At 37.9% G+C, this 19,014-nt stretch overlaps 7 protein-coding genes across 8 annotated transcripts; 1 reads left to right on the forward strand and 6 right to left on the reverse strand.

The window, feature by feature from the left end:
* The first annotated feature begins 55 nt into the window (after positions 1–55).
* On the forward strand, positions 56–727 carry LOC6640815 (biogenesis of lysosome-related organelles complex 1 subunit 1). Its single transcript, XM_002063722.4, has 2 exons — positions 56–197; positions 251–727. The coding sequence occupies exons 1-2, from the start codon at positions 137–139 to the stop codon at positions 610–612; spliced, it is 423 nt and encodes a 140-aa protein (XP_002063758.1). The 5' UTR covers positions 56–136; the 3' UTR covers positions 613–727.
* Positions 620–2,919, reverse strand: LOC6640816 (transformer-2 sex-determining protein). Of its 2 annotated transcripts, none has more exons than XM_002063723.3 (6): positions 2,676–2,919; positions 2,056–2,230; positions 1,862–1,990; positions 1,418–1,593; positions 1,144–1,358; positions 620–1,088 (listed from the first exon to the last, which is right to left on the reverse strand). In XM_002063723.3, the coding sequence occupies exons 1-6, from the start codon at positions 2,789–2,791 to the stop codon at positions 1,066–1,068; spliced, it is 834 nt and encodes a 277-aa protein (XP_002063759.1). In that variant the 5' UTR covers positions 2,792–2,919; the 3' UTR covers positions 620–1,065. The 2 variants fall into 2 exon arrangements, with proteins under 2 accessions (XP_002063759.1, XP_046865727.1); XM_047009771.1 differs by lacking the exon at positions 2,676–2,919 and adding an exon at positions 2,471–2,591.
* Positions 2,920–3,088: 169 nt separating this feature from the next.
* On the reverse strand, positions 3,089–3,850 carry LOC26529021. Its single transcript, XM_015178686.3, has 2 exons — positions 3,672–3,850; positions 3,089–3,612 (listed from the first exon to the last, which is right to left on the reverse strand). Exons 1-2 carry the CDS (start codon positions 3,688–3,690, stop codon positions 3,140–3,142), a joined length of 492 nt encoding a protein of 163 aa, XP_015034172.2. The 5' UTR covers positions 3,691–3,850; the 3' UTR covers positions 3,089–3,139.
* A 271-nt stretch (positions 3,851–4,121) lies between these two features.
* On the reverse strand, positions 4,122–5,208 carry LOC6640997. The gene is made up of 2 exons (XM_002063724.4): positions 4,892–5,208; positions 4,122–4,832 (listed from the first exon to the last, which is right to left on the reverse strand). The coding sequence occupies exons 1-2, from the start codon at positions 4,908–4,910 to the stop codon at positions 4,360–4,362; spliced, it is 492 nt and encodes a 163-aa protein (XP_002063760.2). The 5' UTR covers positions 4,911–5,208; the 3' UTR covers positions 4,122–4,359.
* Positions 5,209–5,295: 87 nt separating this feature from the next.
* On the reverse strand, positions 5,296–6,293 carry LOC111518423. Its single transcript, XM_023175061.2, has 2 exons — positions 6,103–6,293; positions 5,296–6,044 (listed from the first exon to the last, which is right to left on the reverse strand). Exons 1-2 carry the CDS (start codon positions 6,119–6,121, stop codon positions 5,572–5,574), a joined length of 492 nt encoding a protein of 163 aa, XP_023030829.1. The 5' UTR covers positions 6,122–6,293; the 3' UTR covers positions 5,296–5,571.
* A 275-nt stretch (positions 6,294–6,568) lies between these two features.
* LOC6640768 lies at positions 6,569–7,487 on the reverse strand. The gene is made up of 2 exons (XM_002063725.4): positions 7,268–7,487; positions 6,569–7,206 (listed from the first exon to the last, which is right to left on the reverse strand). Exons 1-2 carry the CDS (start codon positions 7,320–7,322, stop codon positions 6,713–6,715), a joined length of 549 nt encoding a protein of 182 aa, XP_002063761.2. The 5' UTR covers positions 7,323–7,487; the 3' UTR covers positions 6,569–6,712.
* Positions 7,488–7,731: 244 nt separating this feature from the next.
* On the reverse strand, positions 7,732–18,509 carry LOC6640769 (titin). The gene is given in 12 exon segments (XM_047009774.1): positions 7,732–8,234; positions 8,303–9,387; positions 9,444–10,921; positions 10,924–12,909; positions 12,967–13,032; positions 13,140–16,724; positions 16,805–17,092; positions 17,177–17,320; positions 17,384–17,692; positions 17,764–17,925; positions 17,992–18,171; positions 18,234–18,509. Coding segments are annotated over 11 exon segments (8,637 nt in total). The 5' UTR covers positions 18,283–18,509; the 3' UTR covers positions 7,732–8,234; positions 8,303–8,997.
* Between the last annotated feature and the right edge of the window lie 505 nt (positions 18,510–19,014).

Below are 19,014 nucleotides of genomic sequence, written 5' to 3' on the forward strand. Positions count from 1 at the left end.
TAGTTCGATTTCGGGAAAAGAACTAGTTACCTAAAAAAGAACCATCAGCTGCTTGAAATGATTAGTTCATCTATACAAGCAGCTGTTTAGCAATATTGGAAAAAAGAATTATCAAGAACGCATAAATATATTTAAGATGTTGGGTTCCATGGTCAAAGAGCATCACAAGGAGCAGGCCAAACGTAAACAAGAGCAGGGTTAGTATGCAATTGGTCAACATAATAGAAAAATAAACAAATCTTTTACGCAGAGGTAAGACGAAAAGAAGCCATTGATGCCTCCAATGAACTTACTCAAGCTCTTGTGGACCATTTAAATGTGGGCGTAGCACAGGCCTATTTAAATCAGAAAAGGCTAGATGCCGAGGCTAAACAGCTCCATGTGGGAGCCACCAATTTCGCTAAGCAGACCAATCAATGGTTGCAGTTAATAGACACCGTAAGCGGTGCCCTTAAAGAGTTAGGCGATGTTGAGAACTGGGCCCGCAGCATTGAGAACGACATGTATCAGATTCAGCAGACGCTAGAGGTGGCTTACAAGGCATCACGGGCATCCCAGACAACGGGAGCAGCTGTCGCCATTGCTGATGAAAGTGTTGAGGCAAAAAAATAAAATTCTCTAATCAATTCTTTTATAATATATTGGTATTTACATCTATATTAACAAATGTACACTCAGATTAGGATTAAGGCTACAATAAATTGTCATTCCCTTTGTTTAAAATTTAGCTCCACTTAGATGTTTCACAGTGGTATATAATACCATATTAACTGGGAAATCGGTTGTTTATTATTTTAATATTATTATTACATTGTTATTCGCCGTCCTTTTTGACGTGTTTGCTGACATATCACAAAGTATCCGTTGGTTTTTTTTTGTTTTCTTAAAGCCTGTCCACAAAAATGAGAAATCGGTGGCATAAAGAAATTGGGTTACAAGCTGTCAAAGTGCCAAAATGCTATACTCAGTCCATATGCTCTATAAATAAATTCCAGTTCGGGCCATACAAAAGTGGAGCACTAAATTACTAGCTTTTGGCGTGCATCATTTGTTAAAATCCTTCAACTAATTGCGGGAATCTCCACGGCCTAAACAAAAGTGTATCTTTATTTAGACTCAAGATTGGTAATTTTTATGCCTTACCTCTGCGTGATGGCCGGGGTGGTGGGGAACGTGAACGTGTATGTAAACGAGAACGGGATCGACTGCGACTAGCACTACGATCGTAACGATGGCGACTGCCACTCCTTTTGTGACTACTGCGATATCTACGGTCACGGTCTCTATCACGTTGGTCAGAACGACTATTTCCACCACTGCGACGCGATGTGGGCGAACGCGAACGGGAACGCTGCTTTCTAAAAAGAAAAAAAGTTATTAAAATTTATAAATATGATGAAACCGTACAAACACCCACCGTATTTGATTGCCCATATAAACACCCGGAGTGGGTGTGTGTGCACGTTGAGTTATTGAATAATCAACACGTATACGACGATCATCCACCTTTATCCCAGAGCAAGCATCCTTGGCCACACGAGCATCACTGAGATTCTCATAGTAAATGAAGCAAAAACCTCTGGAGCGATGAGTCTGTCATGGAGAATAAGAACAAATTAACTTAGTATAGGTTGAAAAAAGACTTTAAATTAAAAAAGAAAAGAATTGGAATGTGACAACAAGCCTTTAGTGATTTGCTAGTAACTTGATAAGCAAACACTCTTTATTGCTGCCCCGGAATAACACGATATATTCTAGCCAAGCCTACAATTCGTCCAAACAACTATATACTCCGGCTGAATGGGATGCGAATGAAACTGGCCAAAGACAGTGGAGTTGCTAAACAATTAGATATACTCACATGAGCATCAATAACCATTTGGATTCGTTCTATAGGTCCAAACTTGTTAAATAACTCACGGACCTGATGTTGGGTGGTATTGGTATTCAGGCCAAATACGCCAATGCAACGGCTGGCCTGCGGACGATCCTGGAACATATAAAAGCAAAAAATTAATGTAAGGACTCCAATGGACCAAAAAAAAAAACACTTACTCGTGTGTGTCGCATGCGATGACGATCACGGGAATTGCGCTCCAAATTTTGGCCGGATCTCTGTCGCGGTGCTGGAGACAGAGATAAAGAGCGCTCAGGATCGGAACGCAAGCGGGAACGTGAACGGCGCAAATTGTGAGAGTTGCGATTGTAACGTGTCCATACCAAGTCCGACCTTTATTTGATGTTAGAATGATGGAATAGGTTAGAAAATCATCAGCTTGAATTTCGGCTGTTCTGTTTTATTTCACTTTTCTGTTGACAATTGACGTATCATAAAGGATTTAGTATTTTAGTTTTGCAAACTTCTTTAATTCTTTTTTTTTTTATTATTGCTTGCAATTCTTTTATGCTTTCTTATCTTGCTGACTGCTGCAACAAATACTTGATTAATTGTTAAACATTGTTCACTTACATTTTGTGCAAATTGTTTTCTTTATGAATTATTTCTTATGATTTGTTGTCAGGAACTCACTTCCGAACTATAGAACTTGCTCCAGTGAAAAGCAAATTTGACTGACGGATTCCCAAATGACAATTGACAAAACTCTAGGTCTACTAAGGCTACTTGGATGTCAAATACTCGTTACCCAAAAATTTCAAACTTCAAAAATACTCACCGGTTGTGATTTTGACTTCGACCGTCACTTCGCCTATGGGATGTTGAGGAAGAAGAGGAGGCGGAGTCCTTGCGATGGCGTTTCTGGTAATTTGAACTGTGTCTTTCTATAATCATGGTATTCCTATACCTTTATTATTACAGCAATTTAGAAAAATCCAGCTTGGTTGACTATATCAAGCATACCATCTTGATATATGTACCTTTTTCAGATTGTTTGCATCCCGAAACTAAAACACACCGTTGGTGTTGCCAGATATACATTATTTCCGCCCCAGTCTGGCAACTACAATTTAAATAGTGATGACATTTCTTACAAGCAATTAAACAATATTTTTATTAACAAGAGATTAGCAATAAAAATTTTCAATCTATATTTACTTATTCTAGCAGACGTTTAAACACTTAAAAATATTAACACTGAATTATGCAGAATTTCTTTAATTTGTTTGCTTGCTTTCAATATTACCTATATTGATTTCCCCAGTGTAATTGCATTACCACAAAATTATGGAGTTTTTGTCGTTCGATATTATACACATCCGTTAAACACTTTATCACGCGATCATCATTGAAGTGACGTTTTGGTGGAGCCTCTAACAGATTTCCTTTGACAAACCATTTCAAGTCCGTAAAATATTTTTTAACTGCCGCCCTCAATGCAGCTCCCTTAAATATCGGCTTTCGGAATATTTCACACATATTCTTTTTGCCATATTTTTCCAGCAACGCGTCAATGGTTCTATCTATATCTGGCTGACGACAATGATAAATGCACCAAAGGTTACGCTCAGGTTTTAGGACATCTTTAAGTCTGAGAACACCAAAGAATTCCAATTTAGATGTATCACATTTTGGATTCTCTGGGAGGGGATTCATATAAAATAGAACACGTAAATGCTTCTCAAATTTATCCTCAAAGTTGTACTCGCTGTCAGCTGGTAAAGAAACCACTTGTTAAATTTGTTTTGATAATCACTCAATAATAATTACAAACCTGTGCTTTCCACAGACATATTGGGGTTGACTTTTGCTTTTAGTCCGCTGAATCTATTGAAAATCCTATCTGGTCTTCACAAAGATTCCCGTTTTATAGTAAAAATATATTTTTTAATTTCAACAGGAGCGCAAAATTTGGCTTTTGCAACAATTTCACAATAAAAGCTCTACAACTGTGTTTGCGTGTGGCTTATCTGTACCGATATCGATAACGGTATTATTTTGTATTTTAATTAACGACTTTTTCTAGGTAAAATAGGACTTAAGTCCGCCAAGCTACAACCATTAAAATTGACGAGTATACAAAAAAAACTCAAACTATGAAAAAATACGATGCAAATACATTTTCAGCTCAACCCCAGAACTATTTTTCTTTACAGATAAATAATTTGTTTATTCATTACAAAAATAAACTATCTATAAAGCTTATAAACATACATATGCGTATTATCCATCCGCAAATATTTAATTGTACGGCTTAACTTTTAAATTATTACTAAATCGAAAGACTTCAACATTATTTCCGCCTCAGTCTGGCAACTTCAATTTAAATAGAGATAACATATCATAAAAGCAATTGAACAATATTTTTGATATTAACTTATTCTATCAGACATTTAAAACCTTATTCCTTATTATCGCTGAATTATGCACAATTTCTTTATTTTCTTTGGTTGCTTTCACTACTACCAACGTTGGTTTCGCCAGTGTAATTTCATTGCCATAAAATTATGGAGTTTTTGTCGTTCGATATTATACACATCGGTTACTGACTTAATCACGCGATCATCATTGAAGTGACTTTTTGGTGGAGCCTCTAACAGATTTCCTTTAACAAACCATTTCAAGTCCGTAAAGTGTTTTTTAACTCCCGCCCTCAATGCAGCTCCCTTAAATATCGGCCTTCGGAATATTTCATACATATTCTTTTTGCCATATTTTTCCCGTAAAGCGTCAATGGTTCTATCTATATCTGGCTGGCGGCAATGATAAATACACCAAAGCTTACGCTCAGGTTTTAGGACATCTTTAAGACTGAGAACACCAAAGAATTCCAATTTAGATGTATCACATTTTGGATTCTCTGATAGGGGTTTCATATAAAATACGTAACGTAAATGCTTTTCAAATTTATCCTCAAAGTTGTACTCGTTGTCAGCTGGTAAAGAAACCACTTGTTAAGTTTGTTTTGATAATCGCTCAATAATAATTACAAACCTGTAGTTTCCACAGACATATTGTTATTGACTTTTGCTTTTACTCCGCTGACTGCAGTAGAATCTATTGAAAATCCTCTCTGGTCTTCACAGCGATTCCCGTTTTATAGTCAAAATATATTGTTTAATTTCAACAGGGATGCAATAATTTGGCTTTTCGAACCATTTTGACAATTTCACAATAAAAGCTCCACAACTGTGTTTGTGTTTAGCTTATTTGTACCGATATCGATAACGGCATTATTATATACTTTAATAAACGACTTTTTCTAAGTAAAATAGGACTAACGTTAGCCAAGTTACAAGTTGAGTAGACCAAAACAAAACTTAAACTACAAAAAATGCGATGAAAATAAATTTGCAACTCAACATTAGAAGCATTTTGATTTACAGATAAATTATTTGTTTTTTTATTACCAAAATGAATCATCTATAAAGCTTGCGAACATACATATATAAGCGTATAGATTTTTCAGTCCGCAAAATTTAATTGTACGGCTTAACTTTTAAATTATTACTAAATCGAAAGACTTCAACATTATTTCCGCCTCAGTCTGGCAACTTCAATTTAAATAGTGATGACATTTCTTACAAGCAATTAAACAATATTTTTGATATTATCTTATTCTATCAGACATTTAAAACCTTATTCCTTATTATCACATTTGCTTGCTTTAACTGCTACTTACATTGGTTTGCCCAGTGTATTTGCATTGTCACAAAATTGTGGAGTTTTTGTCGTTCGTTATTATACACATCCGTTACCGACTTTATCACGCGATCATCATTGAAGTGACGTTTTGGTGGAGCCTCCAACAAATTTCCTTTAACAAACCATTTCAAGTCCGTAAAGTGTTTTTTAACTGCCGCCCTCAATGCAGCTCCCTTAAATATCGGCTTTCGGAATATTTCATACATATTTTTTTTGCCATATTTTTCCAGCAACGCGTCAATGGTTCTATCTATATCTGGCTGACGACAATGATAAATGCACCAAAGCTTACGCTCAGGTTTTAGGACATCTTTAAGACTGAGAACACCAAAGAATTCCAATTTAGATATATCACATTTTGGATTCTCTGGGAGGGGTTTCATATAAAATAGAACACGTAAATGCTTTTCAAATTTATCCTCAAAGTTGTAGTCGTTGTCAGCTGGTAAAGAAACCAATTGTTACCTTTTTTTTATATTCACTGAATAATAATTACAAACCTGTAGTTTCCACAGACATATTGTTATTGAGTTTCGTTTTTAGTCCGTTCACCGCACTTAAATCTATTGAAAATTCTCTCTTGACTTTACAAAGATTCCCGTTTTATAGTCAAAATATATTGTTTATATTCACAGGGACGCAATAATTTGGCTTTTGCAACAATTTCACAATAAAAGCTCTATAACTGTGTTTGTATGTAGCTTATCTGTACCGATATCGATAATTATTATGTATTCTTATGTATTTTATTTAACGACTTTTCCTAGGTAAAGTCGGACAAGTTACAACAATAAATATCCAGAATTTGCTGAGTAGGCCAAAACCAAACACAGACTATAAAAAATACGATGCAAATACATTTTCAAATCAACCTCAGAACCATTTTCATTTACAGATAAATATTTTGTTTATTCATTACCAAAATGAATCATCTTTAAAGCTTACAATCATAAATATGCATATAGATTTATCCAACCGCAACAATTTAATTGTACTGCTAAACTCTTAAATTAACACTGAATCGAAAGACTTAAATATTCCTATAGATTTTGTAAAAATTGCCAGTCTTTGTATTGATTTTGGGAATATGTACTTCAAAATGGGCTAAGTCTAAGTCGCAAATGAACTTTTCCAACGACATAAATAATCATTCCGCCCCTTTAGATAATCATAATATATACGCCTTTCGGCATTATATAAATCAGTAATAACTCTTATGACTTTCTCATCTGTGTAAGTACTTTGTGGCGGTGCTTCCAATATGTTTCCCTTTACATACCATTTTAGATTGGCGAAATTTGTTTTTACCCTAGCCCGAAAATCAGCCCCACTATAAATCGGCTTGCGGAACAGCTCATACATATTCTTTTGACCATATTTCCGATGTATCTGATCAACGGTATTATCAATCTCATCGGAGCGGCTGTAGTATATGTACCAAAGTTTACGCCGGGGTGCTCGAACATCCGTAAGACTTAATACTCCAAAGTATTCCACAATTGCGATATCACATTCAGTGGGACCTTTTTTTGGATTCACATGGCACAGCCCTCTCATATATTCCTCAAGACGATCGTCCAAGTTAGGATAGAGTGTAGCCAAGTCTGTGAATCGAGTACAAATAATAAGCATTTAAAGCGAAATGTTTTCCTATTGTGTCCATACTTTTATTCACTTGTGCAGCTTTAGTTTCTTTAACATCTTGATTGTTTTCTGTCATTTTGTTTTTTCCTGGAATGCTAAATGAATCTGCTATGTTTTGCTTTTACTGGGATACTGAAGCTTTTGATTGAATCGCCACTGACTTTTATGCCATTTTTGGTTTCGTTTTTGTTTACAAACAATTTCACATAGCTTGCAATAAAAGCTCCAAAATATTTCGTCATTACTCGAAAACTTAAAATATCGATAACTACACTGTGTAGGAGGTTCCCGAAATCGATTCGGAAATTTAATTAAATGATCGATTTGTAAGACCGGAAACAAGTGACAATAAATGAATCATTTTTCGATGCGTAGTGCTTGTTTTTACTACATTACTTTAAATTAAATTAATAATTATTTTTAACTAATAGAAATTAGATCTCACAAATATCAGTCTTTTTAATAATTTGAAAATACTTCAGAAATGGATTAAGTCTACGTTGAAAAGAATTTATTCCACTGAGCCAAATAATCATTCCGTTCCTTTAGGTAATCATAATATATACGCCTTTCGGCATTGTATACATCAATGATATTTTGATTACTTTTTCATCTGTGTAAGCACTTTGTGGGGGGGCTTCCAATAAATTTCCCTTTACACGCCATTTTAGATTGCCAAAATGTTTTTTAACCGACGTCCGTAAATCAGCCCCACTACAGATCGGTTTGCGAAACAATTCATACATATTTTTTTGGCCATATTTCCTATGAATCCTATCCACGGTGTTACCAATCTCGTCCGATCGACTGTAGTATATATACCAAAGTTTACGTCTTGGTGCCCGAACATCTATAAGACTGAATACTCCCAAATATTCTACGATTGTTAGATCACATTTCGTAGGACCTTTATCGGGATTCACATAACAAAACAATCTCATATATTTTTCTAAGCGATCGTCCAGGTTGGGATACAATGCCAGCAAGTCTAAAATAAAACACGGAAAAAAAGTTTTAGCAAAATATTTAAAGTGTTAATACTGTGCATATATTTACTTGTATGTATAGCTTTTGATTCCTCTGCTTTTTGGTCGCTTTCTGTCATTTTGTTTACTTTTCGAAACTAAACCTTTCAGTTGAGTGTTCTTTTATTTTTAAATACCAAGTTTTGTGGATGTTTTCAAAGTATTTCGTCATTGACCGAAAGCTTAACATATCGATGACTTATCGATGTGTGAAGGATGTTCTCAATTTCGATTTCGCAAAGTTCTCTGCATTTAATACTTGTATTTAGTATAGCGTTTAAAAATGGAAATTCATTGTTAATTGAAGACAGCCACAATTTATTTTATGTTTAGTATATTTATTAAAAAAAAAAGTATTTATATTTACGACTAAATATGAGACTGTTCCGGTTTTTACTTTATATATTCATTTGCTTAAATCACTTTAAAAAAATTTCGATTTCATTTTAGTAGGGAATAATATCAAAAAATTTGTGCCGGAACAGGCATTCTCATTTTTACAAATTCTACTCCAAAATAATGTTTCACATAATGCCTACGATTAGGTCATACGACGAAAGGGTTGCAGAAATTAATTGTATGACTCCAGAATAATGTTTGACATAAGCTGTGTTTGTGTCACGGGACGATTAATATCATTGGACTAAGCCTACCAGTTAAAAGTAACTTAAAATAAAAACAATTCATTTAATATTCATTCTTTTAATATTAAGTTTCTGTCCTATTTCAAGGAACGATTTCCACCACATCCTCAACCTCGCCTTTTATCTCAGTTTCCAAAGGAACTGTATTTGTAACATCGGGCAAGATGCATTCCTCTGGTTGCGCTGATACCTGATTCACAACGAAAAGATTCGGCGTGATATTGGGGGCGGCGGGAACTGAAATTGGAGCAGGTGTTGTTATGGGTTTACTTCTTGTTGGATTAGAAACGTTGCCAATCGCAGGGCTTTTAGTGATTGTTTGCGGCTTAAATGTTGTTGATGGTTTTTGAACTGACGGTGGATTAAACGATATCATTTTACCATTACCAATATTTTTTATACTGCGAATGGTTGGACCTGTTTCCTCAGGAGATGTCCAGTGGGCTGGCGGAGTCATCGTTTTGGCAACAACCTGCAAGGGAAATAAATTAATTTCAAGACTCGAATGAGTTATCCTTCCGTTCATACCTTTCTGTGGGTGATTGCAGTGGCCCTGGCATTTGTTTTATCTGCCGGTGTTGACAATACCCGGTGATCTTGTGTCAGCTGTGTGGGGACAATTGATGTGCTACAGGTAACTGGCAATCCTTTTGTTGTGACACTTTCTGTGAGACGCTGATAGCCGATGATGTTGCGATCCGAGTCGTACAGGGGGATGCTTGCCGGCAGTTTCCTCGGAGTGCACTTACTCAGAACTGAGTTGCTTACTGGCGATTGTGTATTGGTCATTGCTGGGGATGGCATTGTTGTCGCTGGAGCCACCGTGTTTATGCGGTAAGATGGCACTGGGATGTTACTATTCGTAGCCCTATTAAGATAATATACATAGTTTTCGAGCAGTTTGGTGCCAACATCAACATCTATGGGCAAAAGGGTGCTGGTCTTAACAATTTCTTCGATTGTTTTCTGACGTTCTGCAACTGTCAACAAGGTGGCACGCCTACTTAGCTCCTGCAGCACCAAATCAAACAGCTGCACACGAGTTTGTAGTTCACAACGCTGCTTATCGGCAGGACAAATGGGTGGCAGTTGAATTAATTCTCGTGGTCCCAATTGAGAAGCATTGGATGACCCGGCCTGTAGGGGCATACTTGCACCCGGTGGCAATACCTTTTTAGTTAACGTTGTGCCTCTTGGCAATTGTCTTGACAAGGCGTCAATTGAACTAACTTCAGGTTCAGGAATTGAAGCCGGTGCTGCAGTAAGCAAACTGGGAACGGGAATCGGTGCCAATGGTGGGACTGATACTGGTGCTGATGCATCATTTGTTACAGATAAAATTGGATCTGGCGTAAGCATGCCAGTTTGAATGGTCTGGCCGGTTAAAGGTTTACCATCTTTGGCCATCTCTGCCATCTTCGCTCGCACCTTGTTAGGTATATTTTTGTCTTGCTTAGATATGAACTTCGTTGATATAACCATATACTGGGGCAACTCCAACACTGGCAATTCAACCTTGTCGTGTAAGCGAGTCGGATCAATGGCCCGCATCGGTCCATCCAAATTGGGGCAACAAAAGTCAAGACCAACAGCCCCATATGAGTGCTGATATCGCATTGGATAAAGAAAAGAGAACATTTTTGTACTTCCAAATGGAAGCTGGCCAGCAGCAGCACCACTACCACCAATTGAAGTGGCATTATTTTGATTACTAGCCGAACGAGTCGGAGCATTAATTCTGATAACCTGATGAGGGGCATGGGATGGAGCTAATGTCGCTGCTGGTGTGGGGTCTGGTGAAATGTCCATCGGTTGAGATACTGGCTCTACGACAGGAATATCTTCCGCCTCACTCTTGACCTCTTCCCTCGCAGGAGTTGGTTCGGGCGGAGGCAGCGTTTCATGTACTTGTTCAATTTCGTGTAACGTTGGCAATGCTGGCAACTGGTCCTCAATTGACCGAGTGGGTGGAACTTGAGGGGGAACTTGGGGAGGATCTTGATTCAAATTTGCGGTATCAGCTGCAGCTTCTCGCTCTTTGTTTTCACATTCTTTTTTTTTTTTTGCTCCTCTTGTTTTTGTTGTTGTTGTAGTATTTGATGCTGTTCGTTAATCCAATTTCGGACAATCTTACGATTAAGACGAACGCGACACCGCCGTATAGTTCGTACTTCCTCTACTAAAGTATCCGATGGATTTGGATGAGCCACTATACTTGCTGAAGTTGCTGCTGCCAGTGGAGGCTTGTCTATTGCTGCGGTTATCATCACTGGGAAAGCTACATTCGTGTGCTCTTCTTGCTGCCGATCAACATCCTTATTTTGCTGTACCGCAGTCTCTTGTACTTCTTGAAGCTGTACATCTGTTTCCATTGGTTGGACGACTTCCTCCTGTAGATTTTGCGACTGATGCTTTCTATTCTGATCCGTTTGCTCTAGCTGCATTTCATTTTGTTGTACTTGCTGCTGCGGAATATCTACCTCAACACGAACCTCCTGTGCCAGCATTTCCTCTGCCCACGACTCGGTACTTTTCGTTTCTTCATTTGGTTGTGGCTGTTGCTTTGCCCGTTTTGCATCAGTTGCTGCATTAGCTGGCATTTTGCGTTTTCTGGTATAGCCATGATTTACCAGCTCTAAGTAGGGAGTACTTAGATCCTTTTGCGAACGACGTGAATTCATGCGCGGGGTCGCAGGAAGTTCTTGCGCTTCCACCTTTCCAGATACTAGCGGAACTCCTGACACTTTATTTGGGACCTTACGTTGCCTTTGTGGCGTTGCAATTGGTGTTGCAGACAACGATCGATTGCAACTAGACGATCGTGTCATGTGTGTAGTAACAGAAGCAACAGTTTTTCGCGATTTCTTTTCCACCAGTTGGTCCTTCGACGCGTCCATTGAAGATGAGACAACTTCTGTTTCCAAAAGGACTTTTTCACTGCCATCGCTGGACTGCTTATTATCCTGTGACTTGCGCTTAACCAAACTTAAGCTATGATCTAGAGATTCCGCAGATTCATAGCTTTCCACTTCACTGGCCTTTAGTGTTGTGCTGCTAGAACTGGATTCTTGACTTGGTCTTGTCAATGGTAAGGATTTTCTTTCAATGGTGTTAGACAGAGGATCAGTTTTAATCGCACTTCTGCGTGCTTTACCTCCTTCCGATTTACGTGACGGCAACTTTTTCTGCTGTTCAAGAGATTTATTAGCAGATACCTCTAATTCCAACTGTAGCTGTGGCTCTGGTAACTGCTTGACAGGATGTTCAACAACTGTTTTATCTGTTTTGGCTACCGCCTCAGAGCCCTGTTTCGCCTTGGCCAAGGGTTTAGTAGCAGGCGCAATAGTTGCTTCTAATCCAGTTTTAACTTCGGACTTGCGTGGCTCAGATTTTTTACTTTGTTCCGATTGGGCTAACAAATTCTTGTCAGGAATTTTAGCTGCATTTAACAAGTTTGCTTTTTTAGGGGGAGCGATTGGCGTCGTCTTGTTAGGAATACACTTATTTTTCTTGCTCACCATAGTGGATGCAGTAATGTTTCTCTTTTCAGTTATCGTACTAGCCACAGGCAACTCAACCTCAACCTCTTTGGGTGGTAAAACACTAATCGATATATTAACTTTTCTGGGAGCTGCTCCGACACTGGTGTGAGCACTTTTAGTCTCCTGACTTGTCGCAGTTGCGGCGACTGTCGGTTTTTTTGTTAATACGGTGACGTAGCTCTGTTCATCTGAATTAATTTTCTTAGAGTCCATCGATTTGTTGACATTTTCAGGCTTCCGCAGGCTCACATCTGGTCCTAGGAGAGTTTGTATCAGTGGTTTTTTAATAGACTCTGTGGATGTTTCAATATTTCCGCGACCGCCACTTGATAAAGTCTTCTTCTGTCCAATTGTTGTAACATGTCTCTTTCCAACCGTCTTTATTTCAGTATCTAGTCTGGTACGTTTTTTGTTAGGTTGCTCCTCTTCATTCACTTGCTTGCGACGACGTCCTAACAAAATTAAAAGATTTTTGAATCACTCAAGTTAAATAATAAATTTATACAAACCTTGATTCTTTACTATTGGATGCAAATCCTTTTTTTGCTCTTCTATTTTCTTTTGTTTGGCAGCTACTTAAGATACAAGATAAGGGAAAAGAAAATTAAATAAAAGAAAAAATATAGAGACAAATTAGTTTTTTTTAGTACAACAATAGAGTATTTAAGATTAAGGTATTAACCATCTAACTGGCTGGATTCCTCTTCGTGTGTGACACCTGTTGTTTCTGACTCGTTTATTATAGAGCTTGCCGAAGGAGCAAGAGCAACCTCGTCACTGGGATTGCAAGCGATGTCATCTAAAGCTGTGTTATTTTTTTCGAGGGATTCCTGGTTAATAATTGGAGTCTCCTTATCTTTAATTTCTGTCAGCGCTTGGTCTGGTTTGTCTGATTCATTAGGTTTTTCAGTAGCACTAGAAATAACCGGGGATTCGTCAATAGAATCCAATTTCTCCGCAAATCGATTTGACTTTTTCCCTGTAGTCAAGCTCCGCCGTTCACCTTTTAAACATGTTGGTGTTCGCTTGACAAGAACTCGCAGCTTCCGACATGTACCAGATGTGGGCGATAAGGAGGTGGTGGTATCTGTGCTTAATGTAGACGTTGAAGATTTCTGGATTTCTATCTTTGCAGGCTGAAGAGGTTCTGTGAATTCTAAGGATTCAACGATTGGAACCGTTTCTTGAACTTCTACAGCTTCATCAATATTTTTTGTTCTGTATTTCTTTTTTCTTCTGGCAATTAGGGCTTTCCTTTTCTTGACAGAACGCAATTTGGTTGTTCTCACCGTTTTTAATGATAAATTCTTTGTCGACGCCGATTCATTAGTTTCAATAGATGATTGCGCTACCAGTTCCTTAGAACTCATTGTTTGTTCATCAACTTCAGTTTTAGTGTCATTCGATTCATTCACAATAACAGAAGAATTTGATTCTTCGAAAATTGTTTTCTCAACTGGTTCACTTTCTAACGCACATGGGATTTCATCTACTTTTTTAATATCATTTGTTTCTGTTAGTTCGGTCCCAATTTGTGCAGCTTGTTCAAGTTCAAAATCTAATTTGGCATCATTACCATGAACTGCATCGGGTTCTTCGTCTATTGAATTAACTTCATTTTCCACTGGCGTTTCCTCTATATTGAGTTCTGGTGGAGACTCTATTTCAGTTTGCATAGATTCGGCTTCTTCATTCTGAATTTGTTCATGTTCATTCGATTCTAATGTATTTTCGGTAACCAGTTCTATTTCTCCATCGACAGATGTTTGAATTAATTCCACTTTCTTGTTCACATCAGCCTTTAATACAGCAACTTCCTCACCCACTTGTGGTACGGCGTCTGGTGAAACAGTTTTTGTACTTTTCTCTTTGCAACAGACTTCTACCCTGTTTTCGAAATTTGCTTCCTCTTGCGTTTGTTTAGGCCCCTCCACGGAAACGGAAGTTTCCTTTTTAAACCTTGATTCTCTATCCAAATCTAGACATGTCTCCTCTGTAGCAATCTCTTGAGTAGATTCTGCTTGAACCAATATTTCAGATTCATTGTCATTTTGTCTGCCTTTCTTTTTACCAGATTTTAATTTAGCTTTTTGTTCAGCTGGCTCAATCTCAGAATCTCCTATCACTTTATCCAAAACGTTTTTATTTTTCGGTCTAAGTCTTTTCTTTTCGATTGTGGAATTTTCAGAAATTTTTCCTTCAGACTTTTCGGGTTGCTCCGTTTCTACTTCCGTATTTTGTTTATCTTTGACAATATTATCGTGTTCCGAATTTGATTTAGTTGACTCGTGAACTGGCTCTATTATTGCTTCATTCTGCATGGGTTTTATGTTCTCCTCTTTCTCTATTTTGTCTTGTGCAATTTTTTCAAAAGGATTTATTTCTAAATCATCTGTAGTTTGCTCTACGAGATCTGACTCTACATTATTATCTTGTTCCAAATTTGATTTAGTTGACTCCTGAACTGGTTCTATTACTTCGTCATCCTTCATGGGTTTTATGTTCTCATCTTTCTGTATTTTTGTCTCTGTGATTTTTTCGATTGGATTCATTTCCGTGTCGCCTCCAGATTGCTGTTTTGGATTCGGTTCGACATCCTGAACTATTTCCGTCTCATCAGATGCTGTGTTTTGTATCTTGGTTTCCATGTCTCCACTTTTGTCACCAGCTTTCTTTTCAACCAGTTCGGGATCCGCATTTGGTTGCGAATCGACAATTTTTTTGGTTTTCTTTTTGATGGCACTCTTTTCCTTAGATTTTTGATTTTCTGTTCTCGATTCGGGCTGATTAGCTATTTCCGAATTCTCAGTCGATTCAGCTTCGAGCTCTTTACGAGATCTATTTGCTGGATCTCGTCGACTGTATCTCTCCGAACTTCGTGTACTTTCTCCCCTTTGTTGAATAGAATCACTGGCTTGAGGCAACTCTAATATGGCTTCTTCCCTTTTAGTACTACGTGTTATTCTTTCCGCAAAGGGAGATAATGATGATGCCAACTCTTTATTGTCTCTTATAAACTTATCTTTGTTACGCTTTTGTGTACTTCGTGGCTGTTTACCAATTGGTGATTTATCTCTTTCAATATCAGATGTTGTGGATGCTGATGATTGTTCACTCGCCAATTTCAAAGAATCATTTCTTCTCCTATTCCGTATTGATGTCATTTGCTCAGTAATTGGAACTGGAGTTTCGCTTTTTGGTATACGCCTGGAACTGCGACTTTCATTTGCTTGTGCTTGCAATGGAGTTGTTTCGACTTCATGTGAACTAAGTTCAGATTTGCGATCATCAGAGCGTAAGGCTCTTCTTTTGACTGATACTTCAGGAAGAGCTCCAAGCGCCTCTGTAGAGTCCTGTACTGGTTTTAAATCTTTAGGAACATTTTTAATCTCTGAGATTAGTTTTGAATCCTCGGTGGGAATTTCGTTCTGCGATTGATGAATTTCTAACGTTGCATTTTCATCTACACGAACATCTTTGGCGCTTAATTGATTTTCAGCTGCATTAATAGTCTTTTCTGTTAGTGTGCTATCCTTATTTTCGTTCTCTATTTGTGCTGGCGTTTCTAGAGAGCTTACTGTCTCGGGTGTCGTAATTTCATTATCCGTCTTTACAATAGAAATTTCCTTATCGGGGGGATTCTGAATATTTTCTTTCGTCAATTCCAATTCGGTTTCGGTATTATTCTCTGGTTTGGTTTCAGATGATTTTATTTCAATTCCTTGGGGTTTCATTTTCCGTGGCCTGCCACGCTTTCGTTTTATTGGCGTTTCTGTTGGCACGGAAGAGGTGGCCACTTCTGTAGAATTACTTTGATCTGTTGCGACTGATGAACTTTGTCTCTTTTTATTTAACCTGCCCCTTGAGTCACGCTTTGGAAAAGCGGAATCACTCTGTGTGCGTCTCAATTCATTTGCCTTTAATGGCACACACTTGTCCAGCTGATCATTTGAATAAGTTAATTTTCGTACATGACGATGAGCCAATGCAGAGGATTTAGAATTCGATGTGCTAGGATGATCGTCGGACATATTTGATCTCGAACGAACACTACGCCCTTTCGAACCCGAATGCCGCTCATACTCAATTGTTCGCTCATTATCAATTTGCATTATTTGCTCAGCCAGATCCAGACTCATGCGCTGTACAGATTCGAGAGTTAGGCTATCGTTTAAGTCGTATGGCTTTTCCTTAGGTTTTTCTGTTGAGCAAGCTGTCTCTATTGAATCCCTATTCTCCTCTGGGCCAGTGGCGACTTCTTTATCGACTGCGAATATAACAGAAAAAATAAGCAAAATGGAATTTTTTCTTTGATTGGGCCAATAAAATGCACAACAACAAACTTACCCACTGACCCGCCTGACTCTATGGCGCCATGCTTAACCTGTTCCAATGAGTTAGATGGAGATTTCTTTTCACTTGAGCGACATTTCCTGCCACTACTTAGTTTTTTATATATCGGCGGAGTTTCAGCTTTGCTTAGATTATTCAAATAATATTGTAAAAGTTCATTGTCGCCGCACATTGATGTTTGTTGCGGCTGCGGCTCTGTAGATGTAGTCGGATCTTGATGCTCTTGCTGTACCGCGGCGTCTGCCGGGTCGTCGTCTTCAGAAACAACAGGTGTCACAGTGTCTGCACGGTTTTTAGTGTTTGTACACATATTATGAATATTATCAGAGGGTTGGCAGTATCAACTAGTAAAAACGGTTCACTTACCCGCTACCGAATTGGTTCTGCTCGTATCTGTTGATAAATCAATGATGGGATTCGATATGTCATCGTCTTCCTCATCTCCGTAGAAATCGGATTCATATTCATAGGATGAGTCACTATCGGAACCGTCTATGTAATCTTTTAAATCTACCAGAAAGACATGGAATTAGATATCAAACTTGTCAAAAGACTTTTATAGTCGCAACTTACTCAATGGATCTGTTTTTGGTTCACGCTTATTAGGCGATAAAGATGATTTTATGGGTTTTACAATGGTCACAGCTTTGTTTCGACCGCCTACGTTGCCATTGGTAGGTCCTCCTGATCTAAACACATCCGAAGACCTTTTACTTTTGGCTGGTTGACCGGTACTTGATTTGGTCGACAGGGATGAGGTGGACTTGGCTGAAACATTGCCCCTATTACTATTACTAGTGCTGCTATTGCTAGTTTTCTGAGGAAATGCTTTTTTTGGTTTGGTTGCACTACTTCTGTGAGTCGGACGCATCAAAGCTTGACCTAAAGGAATGCAAACAGGAAAAAAATTGGTTTCAATAACATTTCACATCTAAATCTTTTCATAAACGCACTTAAGTCATCAATTGAATCAAGGGATTCGTAACGTTCACGTCTCTTATGGGCCTGAGTTCCTAGATTTGTTTTTCGATTGAATAAAGCCTCTAATGCATCGTTGGACTCATCACTTGAGGAAGGGGACAATGGTGAACGCCTACCCCTTCCCTTAGAATTGTCTACAAATCACAAAAAAAAAACTTTAATTTATACTCAAAATGTATTAATATTAATTAAATTGGTACTTTTTGTAGGCAGCTCATCGTCAGTAAATTTGCCATGGAACAACTTTTGGAATATATCCGCATCAATGGACGATGAATTAGTCGAATCCGATGAAAGACGTCTGCGGCGTTGTCCAGATCCAAGCGCCGACGCCGCCGAAGTTGCCGCCGCTGACGCACGCGAAACGTTTTTGTTAATGCCTATATAAGCATTATTTATTGATTGTATACAAAGCGAAACCAATTTGTACAGTTTAACTTACCTGGCATCACTAGATCTTTATACTCATCGAGATATTCTATATCTTCCATGTTATGTGTATATGTTCTAAGCGTCTTCGTTCGCGTCTTTTTGATTTAGCGTGGTTTTCTTCAATTATTGCATTCACTTCATAATAAAAAAAATTCATGCACTTAGCACATTATTGGAGTCCGCACATTGGGGCAAAAAATACACATTAACACGGCTTTAAATGCAATTTTTGCTCTCTGATAGCATAAATTAAAAACGCAGCGAAAAGAAAGATGCACAAAACACACAATGTTGGACAACGTCCGTATATTTTTGACGTGCAGTGCTAAAAATGATAATCATGAAAATATCACTGTCCAACACTGTCAATCGATAAGCCGCAATATTGAAAATTTATGCTGATAACAAACGAAATGCCGGCTCTCTCTATTATTGATTGCAAAATACTGAGCCACTCTCAGAGTAGTAGAGAGATGAATTATTTTGAAATTAAAAGTATGTATTTTGATTTAAGTACCTACTCTAATATAATAATACATAAATTATATATTTTAAGCGGCTTTCTAGGATTGTATTGGACTGGAGCGAGTTCGTCCTCTGCTTCACAGTACATTTTATCGAACATCATTGAAGAGTTGCAACAACCTAAAATTAGAAAAGAACACATGCCTTTGTATGGGGGTATTCACAATGTAACCCAAAAAAATGTAACTCAGTCAAATTGCAATTTGGCATATTTTAAATGGAATTAAACGCTTGAATATTCGACAAAATTATAATATGAAATGGTT

Source organism: Drosophila willistoni (assembly GCF_018902025.1).
Source record: "Drosophila willistoni isolate 14030-0811.24 chromosome 2L unlocalized genomic scaffold, UCI_dwil_1.1 Seg168, whole genome shotgun sequence".
In the NCBI taxonomy this organism is placed as follows: domain Eukaryota; kingdom Metazoa; phylum Arthropoda; class Insecta; order Diptera; family Drosophilidae; genus Drosophila; species Drosophila willistoni.

What these genes read in the sequence shown, in the direction of transcription:
- LOC6640815 (XM_002063722.4), top strand. Translation starts at nt 137, where the DNA reads ATGTTGGGTTCCATGGTCAAAGAGCATCACAAGGAGCAGGCCAAACGT. An exon ending in CAAACGTAAACAAGAGCAGG is followed by an intron (nt 198 to 250) that starts GTTAGTATGCAA and finishes TCTTTTACGCAG; the next exon opens with AGGTAAGACGAAAAGAAGCC.
- LOC6640816 (XM_002063723.3), bottom strand. Translation starts at nt 2,791, where the DNA reads ATGATTATAGAAAGACACAGTTCAAATTACCAGAAACGCCATCGCAAG. An exon ending in ATCGCATGCGACACACACGA is followed by an intron (nt 1,991 to 2,055) that starts GTAAGTGTTTTT and finishes TATATGTTCCAG; the next exon opens with GATCGTCCGCAGGCCAGCCG. An exon ending in ACCCCGGCCATCACGCAGAG is followed by an intron (nt 1,089 to 1,143) that starts GTAAGGCATAAA and finishes ACTTTTGTTTAG; the next exon opens with GCCGTGGAGATTCCCGCAAT.
- LOC6640768 (XM_002063725.4), bottom strand. Translation starts at nt 7,322, where the DNA reads ATGACAGAAAACAATCAAGATGTTAAAGAAACTAAAGCTGCACAAGTG. An exon ending in AGCTGCACAAGTGAATAAAA is followed by an intron (nt 7,207 to 7,267) that starts GTATGGACACAA and finishes CTCGATTCACAG; the next exon opens with ACTTGGCTACACTCTATCCT.